Here is a 20,799-nt window from a genome sequence, read left to right on the forward strand (position 1 = left end):
GCTTGGGTGAATTGAACCTATAACCCTTGGTGAATACGCATTACAGTCATATAGTGCGGAGGGGAAGATGGGACATCTTTTCATTCTTTTACTTTTTCATTCCATTTGGTAGTAAACAAAAAACAATCAAAGAAATATAAAACCACATTCTCGCGACTACCATAGACCGTTGTTAGTTGTTTAAAACACGGTCAGGATATTTGAATATTCTATGCTAAAAGTGTCCCATCTTACCCCACCCTACAACACATTACAAATAACATTCAGAATGCCGAAGTGCTTTTCTGTTGCACCTGCAAATTTTAAAACCCCGTCTACTAAGTTTATTTGCATACAGATCAACCAGTTTCTTCTTAAAATCCCCCTAATAGTCTGACGTGTCTCGGTGAGGTATGACGTTTTGTTTTTTTTGCCGACTATACTTGATGACGTCATGTCTGTGAACGTCATCGCCTTTCAAAAATCCGAAAACAGATAAATCGTATAAATATGCGAATTGTGCCTTGAAACTGGCACAGTATGTATATATCGGTACGGGCGTACGGCCTATACTGTAGTTGTAGTATATTATCGAAGGCCATTATGCGAGTTTGGCTAGACATAGTGTAATGGGAACCACGTAGCCCACAGCCAAAAACATTCAATATTTTGTGATACAACCAATTTAAAGCAATGAATGTAAAATATACAATGTAAACCTGGTTTGCAGACCCGTTTCGCTTTAGTTATGCATTAATTGTCGTTCGAAAAAATGCTTAAAAAGCATTTTGTTTCTAAACCGCAAAATGTTGAGTGCTTTCTCTTGCTGTAAGTCCGTATTTAGAATTAAAACCGACGCCAACGAAGGTCTAAACAAAACCGCACAGTCTTTGAAAGGTATGATTCGTATACGGTTTTGTGTTGCAAACAGATTTAACCGAAGTAAATTGTATTTTGTCAGTTTAGCAGTGTTTGCAGTTTGTCTTTATTTTAAACAAAAATCTTCTGCAAAGGTTACAATGGATTTACACAAAAGACGCCCTCAATATTTAAGTAGATTAACTTTTGCAGACTTTTGGAATTTGAATGTCTTGCTCTAGAAAACGGTTAGCTACGCCTTGGTGATTTTACTTTCTCCGGCACACTCTGACTGTGGTTGCAGCAGAAGCAGACCTGATTTTCTGCTTCGTTAAATTTGGTTTACTTTTACGTTGCAAGGGATTTAAACTCATTTCTCAAAAGTTGAGGTTTCATACTTACCGTGTTTTCGTGTGCGCAGTGCTAGATTTTCGATAAGTAAAATATATAGTTAGTCATCTCTGACGTCAGTTTTAGCTACAATGGAAAAACATGACGTAAGCAGTCATACGTCACTCGAGAGGTCACCCGAGGTCACATTGTCGCCGAATAATGTTCCAGTTGGCGAAAAACAAGTGGGATTTTTGAACGAAGCATTTTTGGTAATATACTTTTACCATTACTATACAAGCCAGTCAAATACAGTGGTTTAATCAATATACCTATACCTTTATCTGTGTTTCGTGGCCGCTGGCGTATCCGTTTAATAAGAACATGCCTATCTGCTTTAGATAAGCCACCTCTGTAAAAACATGCCTTCTGCAATGGCGCTTGCCTCAGTTCAATATTAAAATCGTTGCTGTTTGTACACACCCCGTATAGTATAGTAGGGTGGGGGAAGATGGCACACTTTTTAACTCTATTTACTCGTCCCAGTTAGTAGTAAACAAAGAACATTCAAGGAATTATAAAACTATATCCTTACGACTTCCATGAACCGTTGTTAATTATTTAAAACACGATCAGTATATTTGGATATTTTGTGTTTAAAGTGTCCCATCTTCCCCACCCCACTATATAGCCGTACTAGGACCAGATTTAAATCGTTTATAAAACATGTTCAACCGTAAAGAAAATCTAAATTTGACGATCCAATTTTTTTGTAAATAAGTCTAATTTTACATGATTGGTGTTGCGTACGGATGTGTCTGCATTTTAAAACACATTTCGAAGCCGACTATCTTATATGGTATTATGGGCGGAGACGGGAGACCTTTAGCAAATAATATCCAAATGTGTTTTAAACAACTAATAGCGGTATATTGGAGTCGTGCACGAGGATACGATTTAATAATATTGTGATCGTATTTTAAACAATTAACAGCGGTCTACAGGAGTCATTCGCATACAGTTTAATAGTTCTTTGAATGTTCTTTGTTTACTACCAAATAGGACGAGAAAATAGAATGAACAGGTGTCCCATCTTCCCCACCCTTCTATATGTAAATTGCAATGCAAAGATTTAAGCTTAAAGTTAAAAGAACCAATTAAATTTTCAAATTGATTTCTTAATGTAATCAAAAAACTAGCTGTAAGTCGGTGACGTTTCGTATGTATTTTGGCAAAAACAACTGAAGGTTTTTTTTAAACCAATTGGCGACTACTTGGTCGGAGCAAATGACCGTTAAGTGGCTTGCCAATGAGAAACTCCTTGCCATAGTTACTTATAAAAACTAGCTGTTATAAAAACATTACGTGCTTGAAGGCTCATTGCGTTTCAACCAAGAGTTTTGCATACCCTTCATAATCTAAAACTATAATAATGACGTTATAAAAAATAATAATAACGTATATGGGGGTTAGATGGATACCGTTAGGACAAAATATCCATATTTTCTAAAACAGCAACGCTCTTTCGGAGCCGTAAGGATACGTTATATAATTCTGTAAATATTCGTAATTCACTGCCAAATGGGAATTTCAATGAGAAATAACACATTGAACATTTTACTCTTTCCTGCTACATTTTAAAATGTAGCATACAGAAAGCATCTAATTAGTAGCGAACGTGCGACTTGATCATTGACAATAATAAACATTGTATAAAACTAGCGCACATTCCACTATAGCTGACCCCATTGTAGTATATACAAAAAGGTAACGTTCTTTTTTCACACAGAGTGATGCGGTTGGCCATAATGAGAATGGCATTGAAACTGGAGAACTACCGAGTGCGAAAAAGAAAGTAAGTTGAAATATACTCGGCAAAATGATTTGAATGAATGATTGTAACTTGATTACCCTCGCGCGGCGGAAAAAACGACAGTTGTATATAGTAGGCTGGGAAGACGGGACACCTTTAGTACATGATATCCAAATACATGTATTCTGATCGTGTTTTAAACCAAAAACAATGGCCGGTGGGGGTCGAGAGATACGGTTTCATGATTCTTTGGATGTTGTTTGTTTAACTATCAAATGAGCCGGGAAAATAGAATGAAAAGGTGTCTCATCTATAACAAATTATTCGTTTTAATTAAATTCGTAACATTGTAGAATTGTATTCTGTGCTAAAATTCGCTTCCAAGGTAAAAATTCCGTTTCTGCTGTTGTAAATTTAGTTTCGTATGATAAGATTAATATGGAATGTTTTTATATGTGTTAAAATGATGGCGGTGATCTTTGAATACATCGGTTGATTTAGCTTACTATAAATTAAGGTATACTCGGGAAGACTGGATAATGGAAAAATTACACAATTTCATTTAATGCAATGTAATTATCCTTTTTTGCAATATTTCCACACCCAAGCTGTTAAAGTTTGCCGATAGCGCACTGAGTCATCTAGCGGTTAAGTACTTTTGTAAAATAATTTGACAACGAAATGAGTCGGCATTAATGATTATGTACCAAAGGTATAGGAAGTTTCTAAAATGTATGTTTTTAAATATTTTTACGTTTTGTCTGCTCCTAACGAAAATCGGCTGTAAAATTATTAAATAAACAACGACTACAACGCAAAGCGGTGTTTAATATAAATGGGTGGCGCGCAATGTTGTTAAATATTAACGATTTCACAAAAGTTTAATTTATAGTAAAGTCTAGTTAATGATTGAACACTATGTGAAGTATTTCTAGGGCGTGTAAGTTTCATTCATAAATAACCTCACGCTATTGGTTAATATTTTGGCGAGAAATTTAAGTAGTACAAAGGTAAAGTTTTATTTTATTGTAAAATATTTTTGAAATAAATAAGAGTTTTATTTAAAAATAATCAAACGAAAATTAAATTTTAATTTATGTTAAAAAAAAATTAAAAAAGAAAGTATTTTTAAATTTTAAGGGAAAAACTGAATTTCCATTTGTTTTTTGTCCCCCTTTAAAGCACAACACGTGTGTAGTAAAAGTGACGTCATACCAGCCGGTTCGATAAACGCGCAATTCGTGCTTTAAAACTGGTCTCGAATTTTAGCGCGAACGTTTCGAAATTGGCGGGGTAGAATCTTTTTGTTTACGAGAATACAGGCTTGTGGTATTTTACCAGAACCAGAAGGAAGTATAGTAACATTCTAAACTTGAGTGTTCCGTATTTGGCCGAAAAATCGAAATCCTATGCGACGAAACGCATGTAATTCAATATAGCCAAGTTCCAGTAATCAGTCATAGATTAATAGAAGCCGTACAGTTGGATTATTAAAACAAGAAAAACTTAAATTTTATGATAATTACAGCCTTTAAATGGTTTAAAAATTGGTTTACTTTGTTTTAGTGTAAACGTTTAGTTCCTATATTTTTTATAGTTGTCTCTGGTTGGATTTGCTATTTATGAATGAATGAATGAATGTAACTTACTTTATCCTCGCGTGTCCGGAAAACGACAGTCGTTATAACGCGGGTGTTCATACACCTCGTGCCAGCTTACGAGTTACCATGTACTTTCTAACGCTTTAGCCGTCAAAGCCGTGTTTACATGAAAGTACCTACTGTTAACTCCACAGCACTATCTCTGAAAGTAGCTTGTAAATAAACCAAATAACAACCGCTATGAGCCGAGTGCGAAGGGTGTCAGGCCCCGTACCATCCTGCCACAACGAAGCCAAATATTCTGTGGATTTCTTCGCAAAACCAAATCTTCCAACGTCAGTGGAAGATCTTTGCGCCGCTGAAGAGGCTGACTTGAACGAATCAGCCCTACCTCTACTGCCCCCTAATGGAAATAATGGCCGAGACTCGTTTATCGTCAACATTGGAGACCCAAATGAAGATAGTTCTGGTTTTTCCTCATTTTCCTCCAACAGGGTTAGGAAACTTACAATTCTTACATTATTTCAAAAAAATTTTACATTCGATTTTTAATTTCTGTCCGAAACACCCATGTCTGCTGTAGTTCCCCTCATTTTCTTCTAACAAGGTTAAAAAATCTAAAATTTCTACATTCTATTAAAAAAAAATTTAAAATTCATTTTGCAATTTCTTTCCGAACTCCTATGACCGTTATACGTCACTGAATGTAGTTGGTGGTATGATGTCCATAGTTTGTATAGTGTCTGTTGTTTCATCCCTGTTTAACCTACTTGATTTCAGTATGTTATGATTGTAGCAGTGCTCTTATTATAACAAGTCATAAAACATGTACATTGACTGTATTGACTTAGTTTAAAGTTGTGAACTCCGGCAGGGCTACAATTAATTGGTTTAAGAATAAATTATGCCAGAAGATAATTTGGTAGGTTATGGCACTTATATTAAAAGATGCTTCGATTTAGATTTTATCAGTCATGTGTAATCCTTATTGTTTGGACTTCTAAAGTTTAGTTTTGCAAAATTTGATGTATATATATTAACTTCTTTATGTGTTTTATACAATGTTTATATATTATAGGCCTATAGTCTTTATAGTTAATAAGATTTTATTGTTTGATGGGATTTAAGGTTTTCTTCGTTTTGTTGTATAGAAATATAAACAAACGGAAATTTATTTGTGCAAAAACCAAGGGAACAATTTTATGGTTGTGTCAGAACCTTTTACGGCCATGTTTGTCAATAGGTTACGCAAGATATGTGTGTTTAGATGGTGAAATCATTTAAACAAACAGTCTGTATTTTTCCGCTTCTGTTTCATGATATTTAGCCAGCAAAGTAGTTAGTATGTCTGCCTTAAGCTCTGAGTTTACGTATTGAAAGCTCAATGCTGTTACCAATGTTGGCGTCGGAGTCCTTGGTAAAGACACTTAACAGCAATTTGTCCAAACCATTAGTCCTTGTTGGTTGTCTAAACTCTAAATTTTCAACCATATAATACAAAAATTATTCAAAATTCCCTCCCAAAAAAATTACTTAAAAATTTACATAAATTGCCCAGTTACTGGAAAATGAATAATATACATTATTTCATTTGATTATCTTACAGTCGGACGAAGCAGATTCAAATTCGACAGGAGTGGATTCAAGCCAGAAAAAGTTGATGTCATCACCTGACGCCTCCAAGATCGAGATGAACAAAGATGACGACAGCGATGACGAAATGGATTTTGTGCAAACCAATCCTGTTTTACGGTATTTTTTTATCTATATATTTATAGTAGGGTGGGGATTCCTGGGGAAGATGTTACACCTTTTTATTTGAATTTCTCATCCCATTTGGTGGTAAACAGCATTCAAAGAATTATAAAACTGTATCCTCACAACCCAAATAGACTGTTGTTAACTGTTTAAAACACGATCAGGATATTTGGATAATATATGCTATTATATGCTATAGGTGTCCCATCTTACTTACCCCACAGTACTATACACTCTTTTTTTATATAGAAATTTTTATACTTTTTGAAATTTATGTTTTTTTAGCTATTTATCACCTTCAAATTATAAAACCTGTAACCTATAGATAAATTATTGTAGATGTTTTAAGGTGGCATACTAAATATTTCCACCTTAGGGCACCTATATTTTTAAAAAGAAATTGTTGTTCATTGAAGTCGTTTCCATGGACACTTATACATCAGTATTTGAATATACTGTTGTTAAATCCAAAATGTATATTGCTAAATAAATGGCTCGCCTGTTAGGGGTTGACTTGTATTGCGACCAGGCTTTTTTAACAATTCAATTGTACTATGTTTTTATAACTTGAAGCCTGTTTTAAATTTTCTTTCTTATCTTTTCTACCATAACTAAAAACACAAATAAAGCCTTTTATTACTTTTATTATTAATATATTAAGTAGGCCCATTCTTGCAAATAACCAAATAGCCTACCCAAACAAAGTGTACGTCAAACGATGTCAATATTTTTTTTGTTTTTTTAACACTTTTATTTAATTTGGTATTTCCAGCTACAATTAATCACATTATGACATCACAGGTGTATTGTTTTACCAATCGAAATGTTTTCAAAGTTTGTAACACTCAATAAAAGACTCATTCTCCTCATATTTGGTGCTTGCCTTGCTTTGGGTAAGTAGACAGTTGAGTTTTTTTTTTTTCTAAACCTTTATATTTAATATTTATGTACAAAGTTTGTTTAATAGGTTATATAGTAGGGTGGGGAAAGATAAGATACCTTAAGCACATAATATCCAGATATCCTAATATTCCTAATTCTGTTTTAAACAATTAACAACAGTATGTGTGAGTAGTAAGGATAAGGTTTCATAATTCTTGGAATTTTCTTTGTTTACTACCTACTAGAATGAGAAAATAGAATAAAAAAGTGCCCCAACTTTTCCCACCTCACCCTACTATATTTGTTTATGTAAAAAATCCTTGTTTTTTGTATCCTAGATTCCTAATTATTCTCTATATTGTGATTTTAATATAATATAATCCAATTAGTAGTCAATTATAAAACACATTTATAAATTAAATAAATTCTAATTGTTACAAAAACATTTTCTATAAAAATCTTTAATATAATATACAAATACTTTTCACAGGTGTAACAGCATACATGGTTGCCGCTTTAATAACCAACTTTCAACGTGCTTTAACTCTTCTTGTAATATGGCTGGTGGTGGTGGTGTACAACATGTACGCTCTTCTTCGTGATAATTTTGGTGACTCAATTACTCACCACATGCGTCCTGTGTTTAAATCTTGTGGAAGGAACATGTTCTGGATCCAGTGGTATGTGTGGTGGTATAGTAGTTTTGGGTATATACTATATATTTATATACCATATTTTATTGTATAGTAGGGTGGGAGAAGATGGGACACCTGTTTATTCTGTTTTCTCGTCCCATTTGGTAGTAAACGACTCCCTCGTGTTATTTTATTTCCGACATCTTATTTCCATTTCCCGATAAAGTCTTGCTGGATTGCGGAAGATACGTCAGAAATAGGACACGTTTTTATACCAGATGGGCCACTGAAATATAATTTTCATTTTTTATTATGCCTGGTAGCAAAAATAACAAAGTAATTGTAGTTATATTGAATTGAAACTTAGGGTCTACTGTACAAAAAAACCCTTAAAAATTGAATTGTTGTTTAAAAAAACTGTACATTCAAGTTTGTGTAATAAACTTCAAACATATTTAGTATTGTTTCCCATTGAATGTTTGTTTACTTTCATTACTCAACCACTGAGCTGATTTTATTGATATTTTTGGCCGATTTAAACAATTTCTGAGATCATCCATGTTAAATTTGAACAGTGTTTAAGTTTCCACAAAATAAAAATTTAAAAAAAACTTTCCAGGGTTTTTGTTGCATTAGTGGTGGCAGGCTTGGCTACATGGATTGCGATAGACACCTCAAAACGTCCGGAACAACTTATTTCTGGCGCGGGATATTTGGTTTTCCTATTCGGATTGTTCATCACTTCAAAATATCCTAGTCGGGTCAGTTTACCGCTTACGCAAATCCTATATGCGTGCTTCCTGTGTTAGAGCACTGGGTTGGAGTTTTGATAGGAAACAACACGCGTGCCATACTGTTGTGTGGGATTTTATTGTGGGATTTTATTAAATAACTTTGCCAGTAGACCCAGCAGGAATGCAGCAATTTGAATAGGATCACATTTTGAATGTTTGCATTCATTTCCTATGTATAGTAAACAACACATCAGATAATTCTCTCTCTCTCTATATATATTATGTACAGTTTAATACATAATATAATGTAGCTACCTATTTTCAATCCTGTTACTACCAAGGGGAAGTATTTTAGTTTCCCATGTAATTATTTTAAATAGGGAAAATATCTTTTACTATTGTTAACTAAGTAAGTGTGGAATAAATCTTATTAAAGAGACACTAGGCCCTAGGCTTAAGTGATCTGACATTTATTAAATTGGTTATTACACCAAAATGACTTCATTATTACATGTAGTAGTTTTCCTATATTAAACTAACTTTTTTATATGGAAACCCCATGCAACATGACGTGTTTATAAGACTCTTCAGCTCATTATTACCCCAAAATAACTCTTATTATAGTAGCATGGGGGAAGATGGGACACCTTTAGCACAGAATATTATAATATCCTGATCGTGTTTTAAACAGTTACCAACGGTCTATAGGAGCCGTGAGGATATGGTTTTATAATTCTTAAAATGTTCTTTGTTACTACCAAATGGGACGAGAAAATAGAATGAAAAATGCCCCTTTCCCTCTTTCCCCCACCCTACTATGTAAATATATATATATATTTTATATAGAAGCATGGTAACCCACTATTTCCTTTGTTATAAAGAAAATCACCTGTCACTTACAGGTTATTTGGAGACCTGTGTTTTGGGGGTTGTTTATTCAAGTTTGCCTTGGAATGATCATCCTTCGTACACAAGCTGGTTTTGATGCTTTTAACTGGCTTGGTAGTTTAGCACAGACTTTTATCAACTATGTAGATGCCGGGGCTTCGTTTGTGTTTGGAAAGAACTATCTGGACCATGCTTTTGCTTTCAAGGTTTGTTTCCAATGTTAATGGTTTTCTGCCATAATACTGGATATAAGGATTATGGTTTTTAGACCATGGCGTCCCAAACTTTTTGACCCCTTTTTAAATAATTTTAATATCCCAAAATTGTGTGTGCATTTTTTTTAGTATGTATATATATATTATTGGGAATAATAAAATGCATTATTTTTGTAAAATTTGATACTTTACTCCCCAAACTTTTTTGACCCTCTTTTGTTATCTTAAATTTCGCGACCTTTTATGTTTAATCGTAATTAATAGTATAATATATGCAGTACTTTATGTAAAGTTGGTAGTTTGGAAGGTTTAGATTGCTGTTTAGTTCAATTAGAAATTTACTTGTAAAATGTTTAGCTGTAACTTCAAACTTATAAAGTTACTTTTTGCTGATTTTTAGTAAAATCCTTCATACAAATGTAGTCACATCGCATTTAATTTGCTAATACTTGTAAGTTTGGAATACTGACAGTGTCAAAGAATTCTTAAACAAAAAATTAAGTAAAAAGTTTAAATAGAAGAATGTAACTGTATCACATTTCATCGTTTAATTAAAATGCTCTGGACTGTACATTTTAAGATTCAATCATGGTTTTTTTAGTTTTTTTTTGTAAAATATTTATATAGTTATACAATTATTTTTATGCAGGTGCTTCCTATAGTCGTTTACTTCTTTAATTAAAACGCTCTGGACTGTAAATTTTAAGATTCAATCATGTTTTTTTGTAAAAAATTTATTTAGTTATAAAATTCTTTTGTAGGTGCTTCCTATAGTCATTTACTTCAGTGCGTTTATTTCCATCCTGTATTACCTTGGAGCAATGCAGTGGCTCATATTCAAGATAGCTTGGCTTATGCAGATGACATTAAACACATCGGCTACTGAATCTATGGTAGCAGCAGGTAAGAGAAAACAATGCTGGCATGTTGGGACTTGGGATATTATACAAACTTTTTTGTAAGGGAAGCGACAAAATAAATTAGTTTTTTACTTGAGGTTTCGGTAATAAATGCTGTTTAGCGGTCTTGGATGATAGTATTTTAATTTGTAGCTCAAAGGGGATACCGAAAAAAAATTAAAAGTTGTGTATTGATAGAAATGATCAAATGTGATCTAAAGATACCATCAAAGTTTCAAAAAACAAACAGCGAATAAAAAAAAGGGAAAAACATATGAGCTTTTCTATATTCATATACAAAATTTTCTCTTTTCTTTGGTATGCCACATTATGCTAAATGTTAAAATACCTGATAATACCAAAGAGTGAAGACTGTAAAATAGCATTTATTACCCAAATTCCGCTGCAAAGGTGAAAAGCCCTCTTGATGTTGTTTTTAGTGAAGCTACCTATTTAGTAGATTAAGGAAAAAAATAACCTGAGTAAATTTCCAATTAGGCATATGCTCTGAGCAAAAAAGCTGCACTCTTAAATAATTTGTGCCTATTTTATGGTCCTACCCAAAATTTACGCACAGTTTTAGTTTGATTTTTGGTCTTACTTGACTAGGTCAAAAAAGTCTTATATATAAAGTTAATCGATTGTTTTCTTTGCTAGGGAACATTTTCGTTGGCCAGACCGAGTCCCCACTACTGATCCGCCCTTATTTGGACGACCTCACCACATCTGAACTACATGCTGTAATGACTGCTGGCTTTGGAACAATTGCTGGAAGTGTGTTGGGTGCTTATCTGGGTTTTGGGGTGAGTGTAATGCAACATATGCATCTTTAGAGTCTTCCTTGAGCTACATTCAGTATAGTATTTTAAATTTTTTTTTAATAGAGAATAGGTTTTTATGCTTAATTTTGCAAAATGCCTTTTTTACAGCCTTTTGAATGAATCTATTTTATTTATTCTTTAGTAGCAGGGCAACGACAGTCTTTAATTCGAGTTATAATACAGTTGTTTTATTTTATACACCTTATCACTTCTTATGAGTTACGACATAAATTTGCTAATGAGTATTTTTGAATTTTTAATATCTTGAACCCATATCCTCAAGTGGCAGATGGCTACCTTTATACCATGGCACTTGGTTACCATTTATAATGTGATCAAACTTGTTGTTTTAGATACAAGCGGTATACGTGATCACAGCGTGTGTGATGGCGGCACCTTGCGCACTCGCTGTTTCAAAACTGGTTTATCCAGAAACAAAAAAATCGAAGTTTAGGTCTCATGCCGGCCTTCTGCTCGAAAAAACGTAATTAACTTTCTTATTCTCTTGTTGAAGTGCAATTACAGTTTTTTGTTATAACACGGGTGTTCTGTTTCATAGACCTGTGTCTGCTTACAAGTTACCACGTATGTAACTTTGTGGGTAAATTTTGGAACTTTTAGGTTTTATTTAATGAAAAGACACAAGCGCCCACAATGGTAGCAGCATTGAGCCTTGAACCAATTACCTCTAGGTTAAAGACACGCTAACCTTTGTGCCACGGCGCCGAAATATTGCCAATGATGATCCAGCCATGCTAATACTGAGAGAAAATTGTTTATTTTCCACTGAGTACAACTTTCTCATGATTCTGAGGCATTACCCAAACAGAAAAACTAATGTTTTTTTACTTAAAATCCTATCAGTAAATGTTTTTTTTAATATAAAAGTAATTTTTTTTTTTAATTTTAATATATTTTTTTAATATTTTTTTAATACTCAAATTTTTTTTATATTTAAAAAAAAATTAATTTTAATTTCTCGATATATTCTTTTACAGGGAACATAGAAATATTATAGAAGCAGCATTTGTTGGGGCTTCTCAAGCAATTCCTCTAGTGTTGAACATTGGTGGAAATTTGATCGCGTTTCTTGCTCTTCTTTCTGCTGTCAATGGCTTTTTAAGTTGGTTTGGTGGTCTCATGGATTGCCCACAGCTTAGTTTTGAAGTGAGTAAGTTTTAGGAAATATAGGACAGTGGGGTAAGATGGGATACTGTTTGCAGTTTGCACCAAAAGATCTCATATTTCGTGATCGTGTTTTGAACAATTAACAAAGCTCTTTCTGTAATTATTTTTTGTTTATTACCAAATTAATGGGGCAAGAAACGACAATAAAAACATTTACCATCTTACCCCCATTCTAATATAAATCTAGGCATCTGGTCTAAGGCACCAAACCTGGGGTGGAAAGGTGTCAGGCCAACCCTGGATTTCTCTGCACTGCATTAACACTAAAACAGTAAACATTACAACAAACCTTTTTTTATAGAAATGGCATAGAAAAAGATTCAATTATTTCTGCCCACTTTGATGCCTAGGGTTAAAAAAACACTTGTATTCTCTGGAACTTTTTGCAGAACAACCAAATTTTAAAAAGAAAATTATAAATGTGTTTTTTTTTTTAAATGCCAAAAAAATCTAATTACAATTACAAAGCATTTATGAGTTTTAATAGGGACTTCTGAAACAGTTTCAGTTTATTTTGTACATTGTGCCTACTCTACCCCTACCCCCTACAGAAACCCTAAATAACTTTTATAGCTTCCAAGTCCTCAGTTATCATAACAATAGTTTGTGTTTATTAGAAATCATGAAGAGTTTTATTGTTTTTATTGCAGTTGATTTGTTCGTATATCTTTATGCCCGTCACTTATCTTATGGGAATCGCTTGGAAAGATTGTTTCAAGGTAAACTCTTCACAGAATATAGTACATACAGGTTAAAGTCGACGCCGTGGCATAGTGGTTAGCGCGCCTGCCTGTAACCTAGAGGTAATAGGTTCAAGGCTCGACGTTGCTACCATTGTGGGCGTATGTGTCCTTGGGCAAGACACTTAATGACAATTGCTCCAACCCAGTGTCACTAATGGGTTGTCCAAATTATAAGATCCAAAAAAAATAATCACCCACAAAGTAACATACATGGTAACTCGTAAGCTGGCACGAGGTGTTAAACCCGTGTTATAACGACTGTCGTTTTCCGGCCACGCGAGGATAAAGTAAGTTACATTCATTCATTCATTCATTCAAAACCCCTAAGTGACCACTTTGTTAGAGCGGTTGATGTGTGTTACTCAAAGAAATATACACTTACAAGAGTCATAATATACTCTGGGCTAAAGGCAGGTGTGCTAACTACTGTGCCATGGCACCAGACATTTGAATAAACTTTAAGAGAAGTCTGGTCACTGCTACCAATATGGACGTATGTGTCCATGGGCAAGACACTAAATGAAAATTGCTCCAACCTAGTGGTCTAAATTGTCAGCAACACATAAAACAAAAAATAAAATATTTACAAGAATATAATCACCCACAAAGTTGCAAATGAGGTAACTCGTAAGCGAGCACGAGGTGTATGAAACAGAACATCCGTGTTATAACGACTTTCGTTACCCCCCACCCCCACACAAGAATAAAAAAGTTACATTCATTCATACACAACTTTTGTCCTTCTATCCCAACAGGCTGCTGAGCTAATAGGGACCAAGATATTCCTCAATGAATTCATCGCTTATGAGTCCTTAGCTGGTATGATAAAAGCCAGAGACAGTGGAGTTATATTACGCATTAGCCCCAATAATGGTACAGTAAATTGGATTGACGAAAGATCAGAGGCTATTGTCACTTATGCTTTGTGCGGGTTTGCAAATGTTGGTTCTTTGGGAATCATGCTTGGTGGGCTGGGTGAGTTGGTTGAATTCAGTGTTGCAATTTAATCAAATCTTCAGTGTTGCCTGCAGCTTTTGCAGATATTTGCGCATCAGTTTGTTATTATTACGGAGTATTTTAGTGTTTTAACATTAATAGAGTGAAGTTTTTGAAGTTAAAGTATAGGTGGTATCAATTCAGTGTTGCAATTTAATTAAATCTACAGTGTTGCCTGCAGCTTTTTCAGATATTTGAAATTATTTAAATTACATCTATTTATTTGAGCACCAGTTTAATAAGTAATGTTAAAGAATGCTTTGACATAAATACTGTAAAGTTTATAAGTTTAAATATAAGTGATATCAATTCAGTGTTGCAATTTAGGTAAAATTACAGTGTTGCCTGCAACTTTTGCAGATATTTTTGAATATAAAGAAATTACATTCATTCATTTAGGCAACAGTTGAATATAAAATATTTTAAAGAGTGCTTTGGCATCAATAGTTTTTTAAGTTAAAATAGAGTGGTCTCACCAAAAAAATACATATATATATTTAGTATTAAGATTTTGTATAGAACAAATGAATAAATGTAACTTAAGTCTAAATATGGGTGGTACTGTTAGTAGGATGGGGAAAGTTGGGACATATTCTAACTCTATTTTCTCGTCCCATGTGGTAGTAAACAAGGAACATTCAAAGAATTATAAAACTATATGCACAGAACTCCCATAGACCGTTGTTAATTGTTTAAAACACAATCAGAATATTCGGATATTATGCGCCAAAAATGTCCCATCTTACCCCATCCTACTATAAATAATTAGGTATTTTTAATACTGAGATTTTGTATAAAAGGAATGAATAAATTTAGCTTATTTATCCACATATGCATGCCCCAATGGTGGCAGCGTCGAGCTTCGTACCTAACCCTCTTCGCCTAGGAAAGTGTGGCATCTAATGTGCCAGAAATAGGATTTTATTATTGGCATCACTGTTAGAAAATAACTCGCAACACTGTAAATACAGGTAGCATGGCCCCACAGAGACAAGGAGAGATGGCTAAGATTGTGATCAGAGCTTTGATAGCTGGAATATTTGTCAGTATTCTCAATGCTTGTGTTGCTGGTATGTATGGGTGTTTTATCTGAAATATTAGCAGTCTGGTCTGGCCAAAGTTTTCCTTTGTTTTTCCAATTTCTGAATACAAAATTGTAATGTTAGCAGTCTAGGCCCAAGTTTGCCTTTGTTTCTCCAATTTCTGAATACAAAACTGAAATGCTAGCAGTCCAGGCCCTAATTGCTTGTGTTTTTTTCAATTTCTGAATGCAAAAGAGTAATGTCTGTCTCCTAATTTAATCAATGGTTGCATGCCTTGATAGTTACTGACAAATTAGTAATATGATTTCAATTAGACTTTTGAGTGTTGAAAAATAATACGCTTTCAATTTTGCTATGAAATTTGGAATAAGTTATTGGTTATGTAATTATTCAAGGTGTGTAAAAAACAACTGCAAATCAAAGAGCCCAAACCACAGGCATACAATTTGGTTTTAAATAAAAATTTACACCTAAAAATTACAATGTGTTGTATATTTTTTGTAACAAAATGTTTGGTTCGCCAGAAAACTCTTAAAGGGTGGAAAAAAATTTGCACCATGGGCTCTTTAATTTATTTTATAGTCTCTAAAAAATGTTGAGTAAATTATTATTCTATTTCCAGGTTTCTTTTACACACCTCGTCCAATCGTATGCGACCACATGTTACTTGCTTCTAATTGGACGAATACTGAACCTGCTCGGTTATGGCAGTGTTGCTCAACAGAAATTTATTCCGGGTAAGTAAAAATATCATAAATTGAATAAATGGATGTAACTTTTTTACCTAGTGACAAAAATATCTCACAAATTAAATGAATGTATGTATTTTTTTTACCAGTTGACAAAATATTTCACAAACTCAATGAATAGTTTTAACTTTTTCACCTAGTGACAAAATATTTTTCAAATTGAATTAATAAATAAATTTTTTTACCAAGTGACAAAATATATCACAATTAAATGAAACTTTTTTACCTACGCATTGCAAGACAAGGACAGTCCCCGCTTACGAGTTAATACGCCTGTAACTTTGTGGGGAATTTTTTAAACATTATGACTGACTGAAATTAAAAAGTTCTTTTTTACACCAAAATAGGTAGATGGTATTAGGTAGTTTAAATGTTTAATATATTTGTGAACTTGGATATAGAGTTTAGTTGCTTTAAATCTGAAATATGCGGCTTATTTTAACAATTAGATAAAAGGTATTTATGTCCAAAAATGTGCCTGGAAAAAAATTATAAAGATTTTTCTATTTACAAATAAAATCTGGAATTTGTGACTGGTTTTAAGCAAGTACTGAGATAAAGGGTATTTATGTTCAAAAATGTGCCCAAAAAAATTATAAAGATTTTTCTATTTACAAATAAAATCTGGAATTTGTGACTGGTTTTAAGCAAGTACTGAGATAAAGGGTATTTATGTTCAAAAATGTGCCCAAAATAATTATAAAAATTTTTCTATTTACAAATCAATAAGACAAATTGTCTTTTCAGGGCAACTAATACCAGTGCTTGCCTGAACTGCTGTAGTTATGATTGGTCAAGTACTCCTTACAGTTTGAACTGTACGAATAGATGCTTATAATCTAGGCTTATAGTTACATGCTTGAGGTTAATTTTAAACATGCCCAGTAATGCTAAGCTTACAACAGCGCAGCATATTACTAAACTCTGATACCCTTCAAATTTTTTTAGCTTTTGCTGTGAATTTTTAGTGTTTGTATTTATATGCTGCCTTGTTTAATATCGCCTACTAAATTGAAAAAATTCAGCAGTTGTTTTTTAGTTACCTTACTCAAATGACACAATTATACTCGTATGACACAATATTTTACCCAATCCGTAACTTGCTCAGCCTTTTTAGTGTATGTAACATATTGTGCACATTTACTGATAAGAAATTACACTTTGTTTTTTGACTATATAGTGTCTGACGTGACTTAACTGTGTTGAATGACATTGCCAGCGATTTAGTTCCAAAGTTCCAAATTTCATTTTTGTATCACTGTTGCTAAAATATTAATCTGTTTAGTTGCTGGTTTTTTTCCGTAGTAAGAGCTGTTGGTGTTACAAAGATTCCAACAACTTTAAAATTGTTTTGCATTTTAATGCTACCATGTACAGATTGTGTTGCATGAATTCTGCTTTTAATTCCAGTTTTGTTTAAATCGAGATAAATCGAAAATAAACAATTTAGTTGCAATGTAGGATCTGTTTTTTTTTGTTACAAAAATTTCAGTAAAGTCAATTTTTTCCATCAAATTTCCACTTTCTTGCGCGGCGTGCATCTTGCCTTCAAAGAAATCCTGTTGTTTTCAAACATAGAGATCTTATACTTCATCGGCGGCTTATTTTTTGTCGAATATCTCGTTCATTCTGGTACTGCCTCATGTCGGTTCGTTCCAAAAATGACATTTTTTCTAGATACCTAAAACAAATATAAATTTTTACGCGGAGCTGGGAAAAGATTGTTAAACACAGGCCCTCTGTTTTATACATCTTGTGCCAGCTTGAGTTACTAAGGTGTAATTTGTGGGTGAATATTTTTGCAGATTTTTAACGTATGGCTGATAAACCCATTACTGAATACTGACCCAATGTGTTTTGCTGAAGGACACATACGCTCACAATGGTAGCAGCAAAGAGCCTTGAACCCATTACCTCTGGGTTATAGGTAGGTGAGCTAACCAACTGTGCTGTAGCACCAGACGTGAAAGCTAAATTAATTTATAATATTTACAATAATAAACTGCAGTTTGTCTACTTCTTAGTTCTTACCCTTCTTTCCCTTTGTTGTAGCTTTTCAATTCATCGTCAATTCCCTCCTCCGCTTTGTATTGATTCCAATCTAACTTTGACTTCTCCTGTGGTAAAGTATTTACAATCAGAACATGTATGTATATTCTGATTGGTAAACAAAAAATATTTGTAGAGAACTTTAGCCTCCCCCCTTCTCGTGAAGACCGATGTCAGGTGCTAAGTGCGAGCGTTATCCCATCTTACTCTATAGTACCTACGTATCAAATAAATGTGTATCATGTCGCATATGTATACATGGGGTAAAGGGCCAATCCTGGCCTAAATCTTAGGACCTATGGTGTGCTACGCTGTAGGACCTCACCCACATAACTTACTTTATCCTCGCATCGCCGGAAAACGACAGTCGTTATAACACGGGTGTTCATACACCACGCGCCAGCTTACGAGATACCAAGTTTGTTACTTTATGGATGATAATTTGGACAACCCATTAGTGACTACTGGGTTAGAGCAATTGTCCTTAAGTGTTTTGCCCAAAGACACATATGCCCACAATGGTAGCAACGACGAGCCTTGAATCCATTACCTCTGGGTTCGAGGCAGTTGCGCTAACCAACAGTGCTATGGTGCCGGTGGTATCATATGTATGTATTTACTAAATTTTTAAACAAGAGAAACTGCATACACATTTGTTCTAATAAAGTCAAGCTTGAATTACCAAGGTGCTTAGCTTTGGTTTCTTCCCTAGTTTACCAAGCACATTCCCTATCCCTCCACTTGGCCGTTTCTTGAACCTACTGATCCCTGGTTTGTCTGTAGTATTGCTGAAAAAAATGTAACTTTAACATGTACAGTTAAATATACATGTAGTTAAATACTATTTACTTAATTTTTGTTGTATTGTCTGCAGGGCACAGGTGTTTTTAAACTTTTTTGTATGCGCTGCTGTAGGGTGTCACGGTTTTGCATTTTATCCAAAACGTTATTTCTTTCTTTTTTATCAATAAGCATGTTTAACAACTGTTGTTTTACCGTTACTACCCGTCTTTTCGCTTTTGTAAACTCAATGTAAAATTTACTTTTGCCGTTTCAGGCTAAAAATTGATTCGTTTTTAAACTGTAAAAAATCCTAGCCAATAGGTAAACTACAACCTATCCTAGAAGGAATCAAAAAATATTTGGAATTTTTAACAGAATTTTTTTCCAGCTGTTAATAAAGTGCTTTCTGTAATAATGAAACAAACTTACCTACTGTTAGATGATGTTTGATTTAAATGTTCAATTGCTTCTTTTGAGTCTTTTTTCACTTCTTTCGTTACTCTAGCACAGTAATGGAATAATTTAAGTTACATACGGGGTAACAAAAAGGGGACACAAAGTGTATAAAATAGAACACTTGTTAGGGGACACAAAATGTATAAAACAGAACACTTGGTATAACTTTTATAACGACTGTCGTTTTCATGCCCTACGAGGATAAAGCAAGTTACATTCACACACTGATATGACATCATATTAAAAAATGCTGACTCACTTTACGTCCTCTCCAGCGAAGTCGTAAACTTTTGTGATTGTCACCGTATCTTTTGATGAGTCATTCGTTTTCGGTAATAATGACTCATCAGGTATTGCAGCTGATTTTTTTTCGGTAGATTTCTCAACCTGAAAGAAAAAATAATAATGATAATTTGGACAACCCCATTAGTGACGAAAATCAAAATAATACATATTTTAATTACGGTATACTTACTATACATTAAAACAATATAAGTTGTACTTTTTGTTGTTGTGAATGAATGTAACTACCTTTATCCTGGTGTGGCTGGAAAATGACAGTCGTTAAACACATGTGTTCTGTTTTATACACTTATCACGTATGTTACTTTATATGTGGGTGAATATTTCATTGTTTCATGCTGATAACTTGGACAACCCATTAGTGACCAGCACTTGAACCCATTACGCGACGAACCTTGAACCCATTACCTCTGGGTTACAGCCTTTTACAGGCAGTCGCTTCCCACCAATGCTAAACTACAAACAATGTAATTCATTCCATGTCTTATATACAAAGTTTCTAAGGTTACAGGAAATCATCAAGTTTTGACCTACTGTATTATTTACATCAGATTTCGGTGATGGTTCTTTCTTGGACTTGGTATCTTCTTTAAAACTTTTCCACAATTCATCTGCTTTTTCAGACTCAACTTCGTTTTCCTCTCTTTTTACAAAACAAGCAATGAATTTCATGTTTGCCAGGAAAAACAAACCAAAGTTTCATCATACACTTACTTATTTTCATGATCATTTAGTGTTTTATCGACAGCTTCGTCTTTGTCGTCTTCTCTGTCGCTTCCAGAGTGTTCTATACATAAACAAATGCGTAGTAATTCATAGGGTATGGTGAGAGGTTTTTGCAAGGTATAAAATAAAGGTTTACCTGCATCATTTGGAACGTAGTCTTCGTCTTCAGATGAATGCTCACTTTCACTGGACGACATTTTCCTAAAATTTAACTACAAAATTGTGAGAACAGACGAAGTAGAAGAGATTTCTTTTACGTTTGTTATTATTTTGTCATTGCAGAGGACAGCACACAAGCAAATTTACAGTGATGCCAGTTGAAAGTTAATAAGTAAAAATAACACAAGTAA

The 20,799-nt window shown here is 33.8% G+C and overlaps 2 protein-coding genes and 1 non-coding gene across 6 annotated transcripts; 2 read left to right on the plus strand and 1 right to left on the minus strand.

Moving 5' to 3' along the window:
• Nucleotides 1-1,181: 1,181 nt before the first annotated feature.
• Nucleotides 1,182-17,592, plus strand: LOC149726962 (sodium/nucleoside cotransporter 1-like). 3 transcript variants are annotated; one of them, XM_089890139.1, is made up of 16 exons: nt 1,182-1,439; nt 2,957-3,022; nt 6,188-6,333; nt 7,141-7,232; nt 7,712-7,901; nt 8,476-8,617; nt 9,493-9,684; nt 10,455-10,596; nt 11,250-11,395; nt 11,767-11,897; nt 12,412-12,580; nt 13,252-13,320; nt 14,100-14,319; nt 15,312-15,410; nt 16,006-16,120; nt 16,880-17,592. In XM_089890139.1, the coding sequence occupies exons 1-16, from the start codon at nt 1,320-1,322 to the stop codon at nt 16,968-16,970; spliced, it is 2,130 nt and encodes a 709-aa protein (XP_089746265.1). In that variant the 5' UTR covers nt 1,182-1,319; the 3' UTR covers nt 16,971-17,592. The 3 variants fall into 3 exon arrangements, with proteins under 3 accessions (XP_089746265.1, XP_089746264.1, XP_089746266.1); XM_089890138.1 differs by lacking the exons at nt 1,182-1,439; nt 2,957-3,022 and adding an exon at nt 4,153-5,076; XM_089890140.1 differs by lacking the exons at nt 1,182-1,439; nt 2,957-3,022 and adding an exon at nt 5,125-5,503.
• Nucleotides 12,147-12,231, plus strand: LOC149726963 (small nucleolar RNA U6-53/MBII-28). Its single transcript, XR_016386314.1, has one exon. It is a non-coding gene; the product is annotated as a small nucleolar RNA U6-53/MBII-28 (small nucleolar RNA).
• On the minus strand, nt 17,511-20,787 carry LOC149726964 (heterochromatin-stabilizing protein CFDP1-like). Of its 2 annotated transcripts, none has more exons than XM_089890155.1 (8): nt 20,586-20,787; nt 20,438-20,510; nt 20,270-20,366; nt 19,680-19,807; nt 19,394-19,465; nt 18,864-18,969; nt 18,164-18,249; nt 17,511-17,813 (listed from the first exon to the last, which is right to left on the minus strand). In XM_089890155.1, the coding sequence occupies exons 1-8, from the start codon at nt 20,644-20,646 to the stop codon at nt 17,723-17,725; spliced, it is 714 nt and encodes a 237-aa protein (XP_089746281.1). In that variant the 5' UTR covers nt 20,647-20,787; the 3' UTR covers nt 17,511-17,722. The 2 variants fall into 2 exon arrangements, with proteins under 2 accessions (XP_089746281.1, XP_089746280.1); XM_089890154.1 differs by having other exon boundaries at nt 20,258-20,366.
• Between the last annotated feature and the right edge of the window lie 12 nt (nt 20,788-20,799).

Source organism: Ciona robusta, chromosome 12, assembly GCF_009617815.1.
Source record: "Ciona robusta chromosome 12, ASM961781v2".
Lineage (NCBI taxonomy): Eukaryota > Metazoa > Chordata > Ascidiacea > Phlebobranchia > Cionidae > Ciona > Ciona robusta.

Bases quoted from the DNA above. Each gene is read 5' to 3' on its own strand.
- LOC149726962 (XM_089890138.1), top strand. From the start codon at position 4,822: ATGAGCCGAGTGCGAAGGGTGTCAGGCCCCGTACCATCCTGCCACAAC. The intron at 10,597-11,249 runs GTAAGAGAAAAC...TTTCTTTGCTAG, and splicing joins TGAATCTATGGTAGCAGCAG to GGAACATTTTCGTTGGCCAG. The intron at 12,581-13,251 runs GTGAGTAAGTTT...TTTTTATTGCAG, and splicing joins GCCCACAGCTTAGTTTTGAA to TTGATTTGTTCGTATATCTT.
- LOC149726964 (XM_089890154.1), bottom strand. From the start codon at position 20,646: ATGTCGTCCAGTGAAAGTGAGCATTCATCTGAAGACGAAGACTACGTT. The intron at 20,367-20,437 runs GTAAGTGTATGA...TTTTGTAAAAAG, and splicing joins CTAAATGATCATGAAAATAA to AGAGGAAAACGAAGTTGAGT. The intron at 19,808-20,257 runs GTAGGTCAAAAC...TTTTTCTTTCAG, and splicing joins AATCTGATGTAAATAATACA to GTTGAGAAATCTACCGAAAA.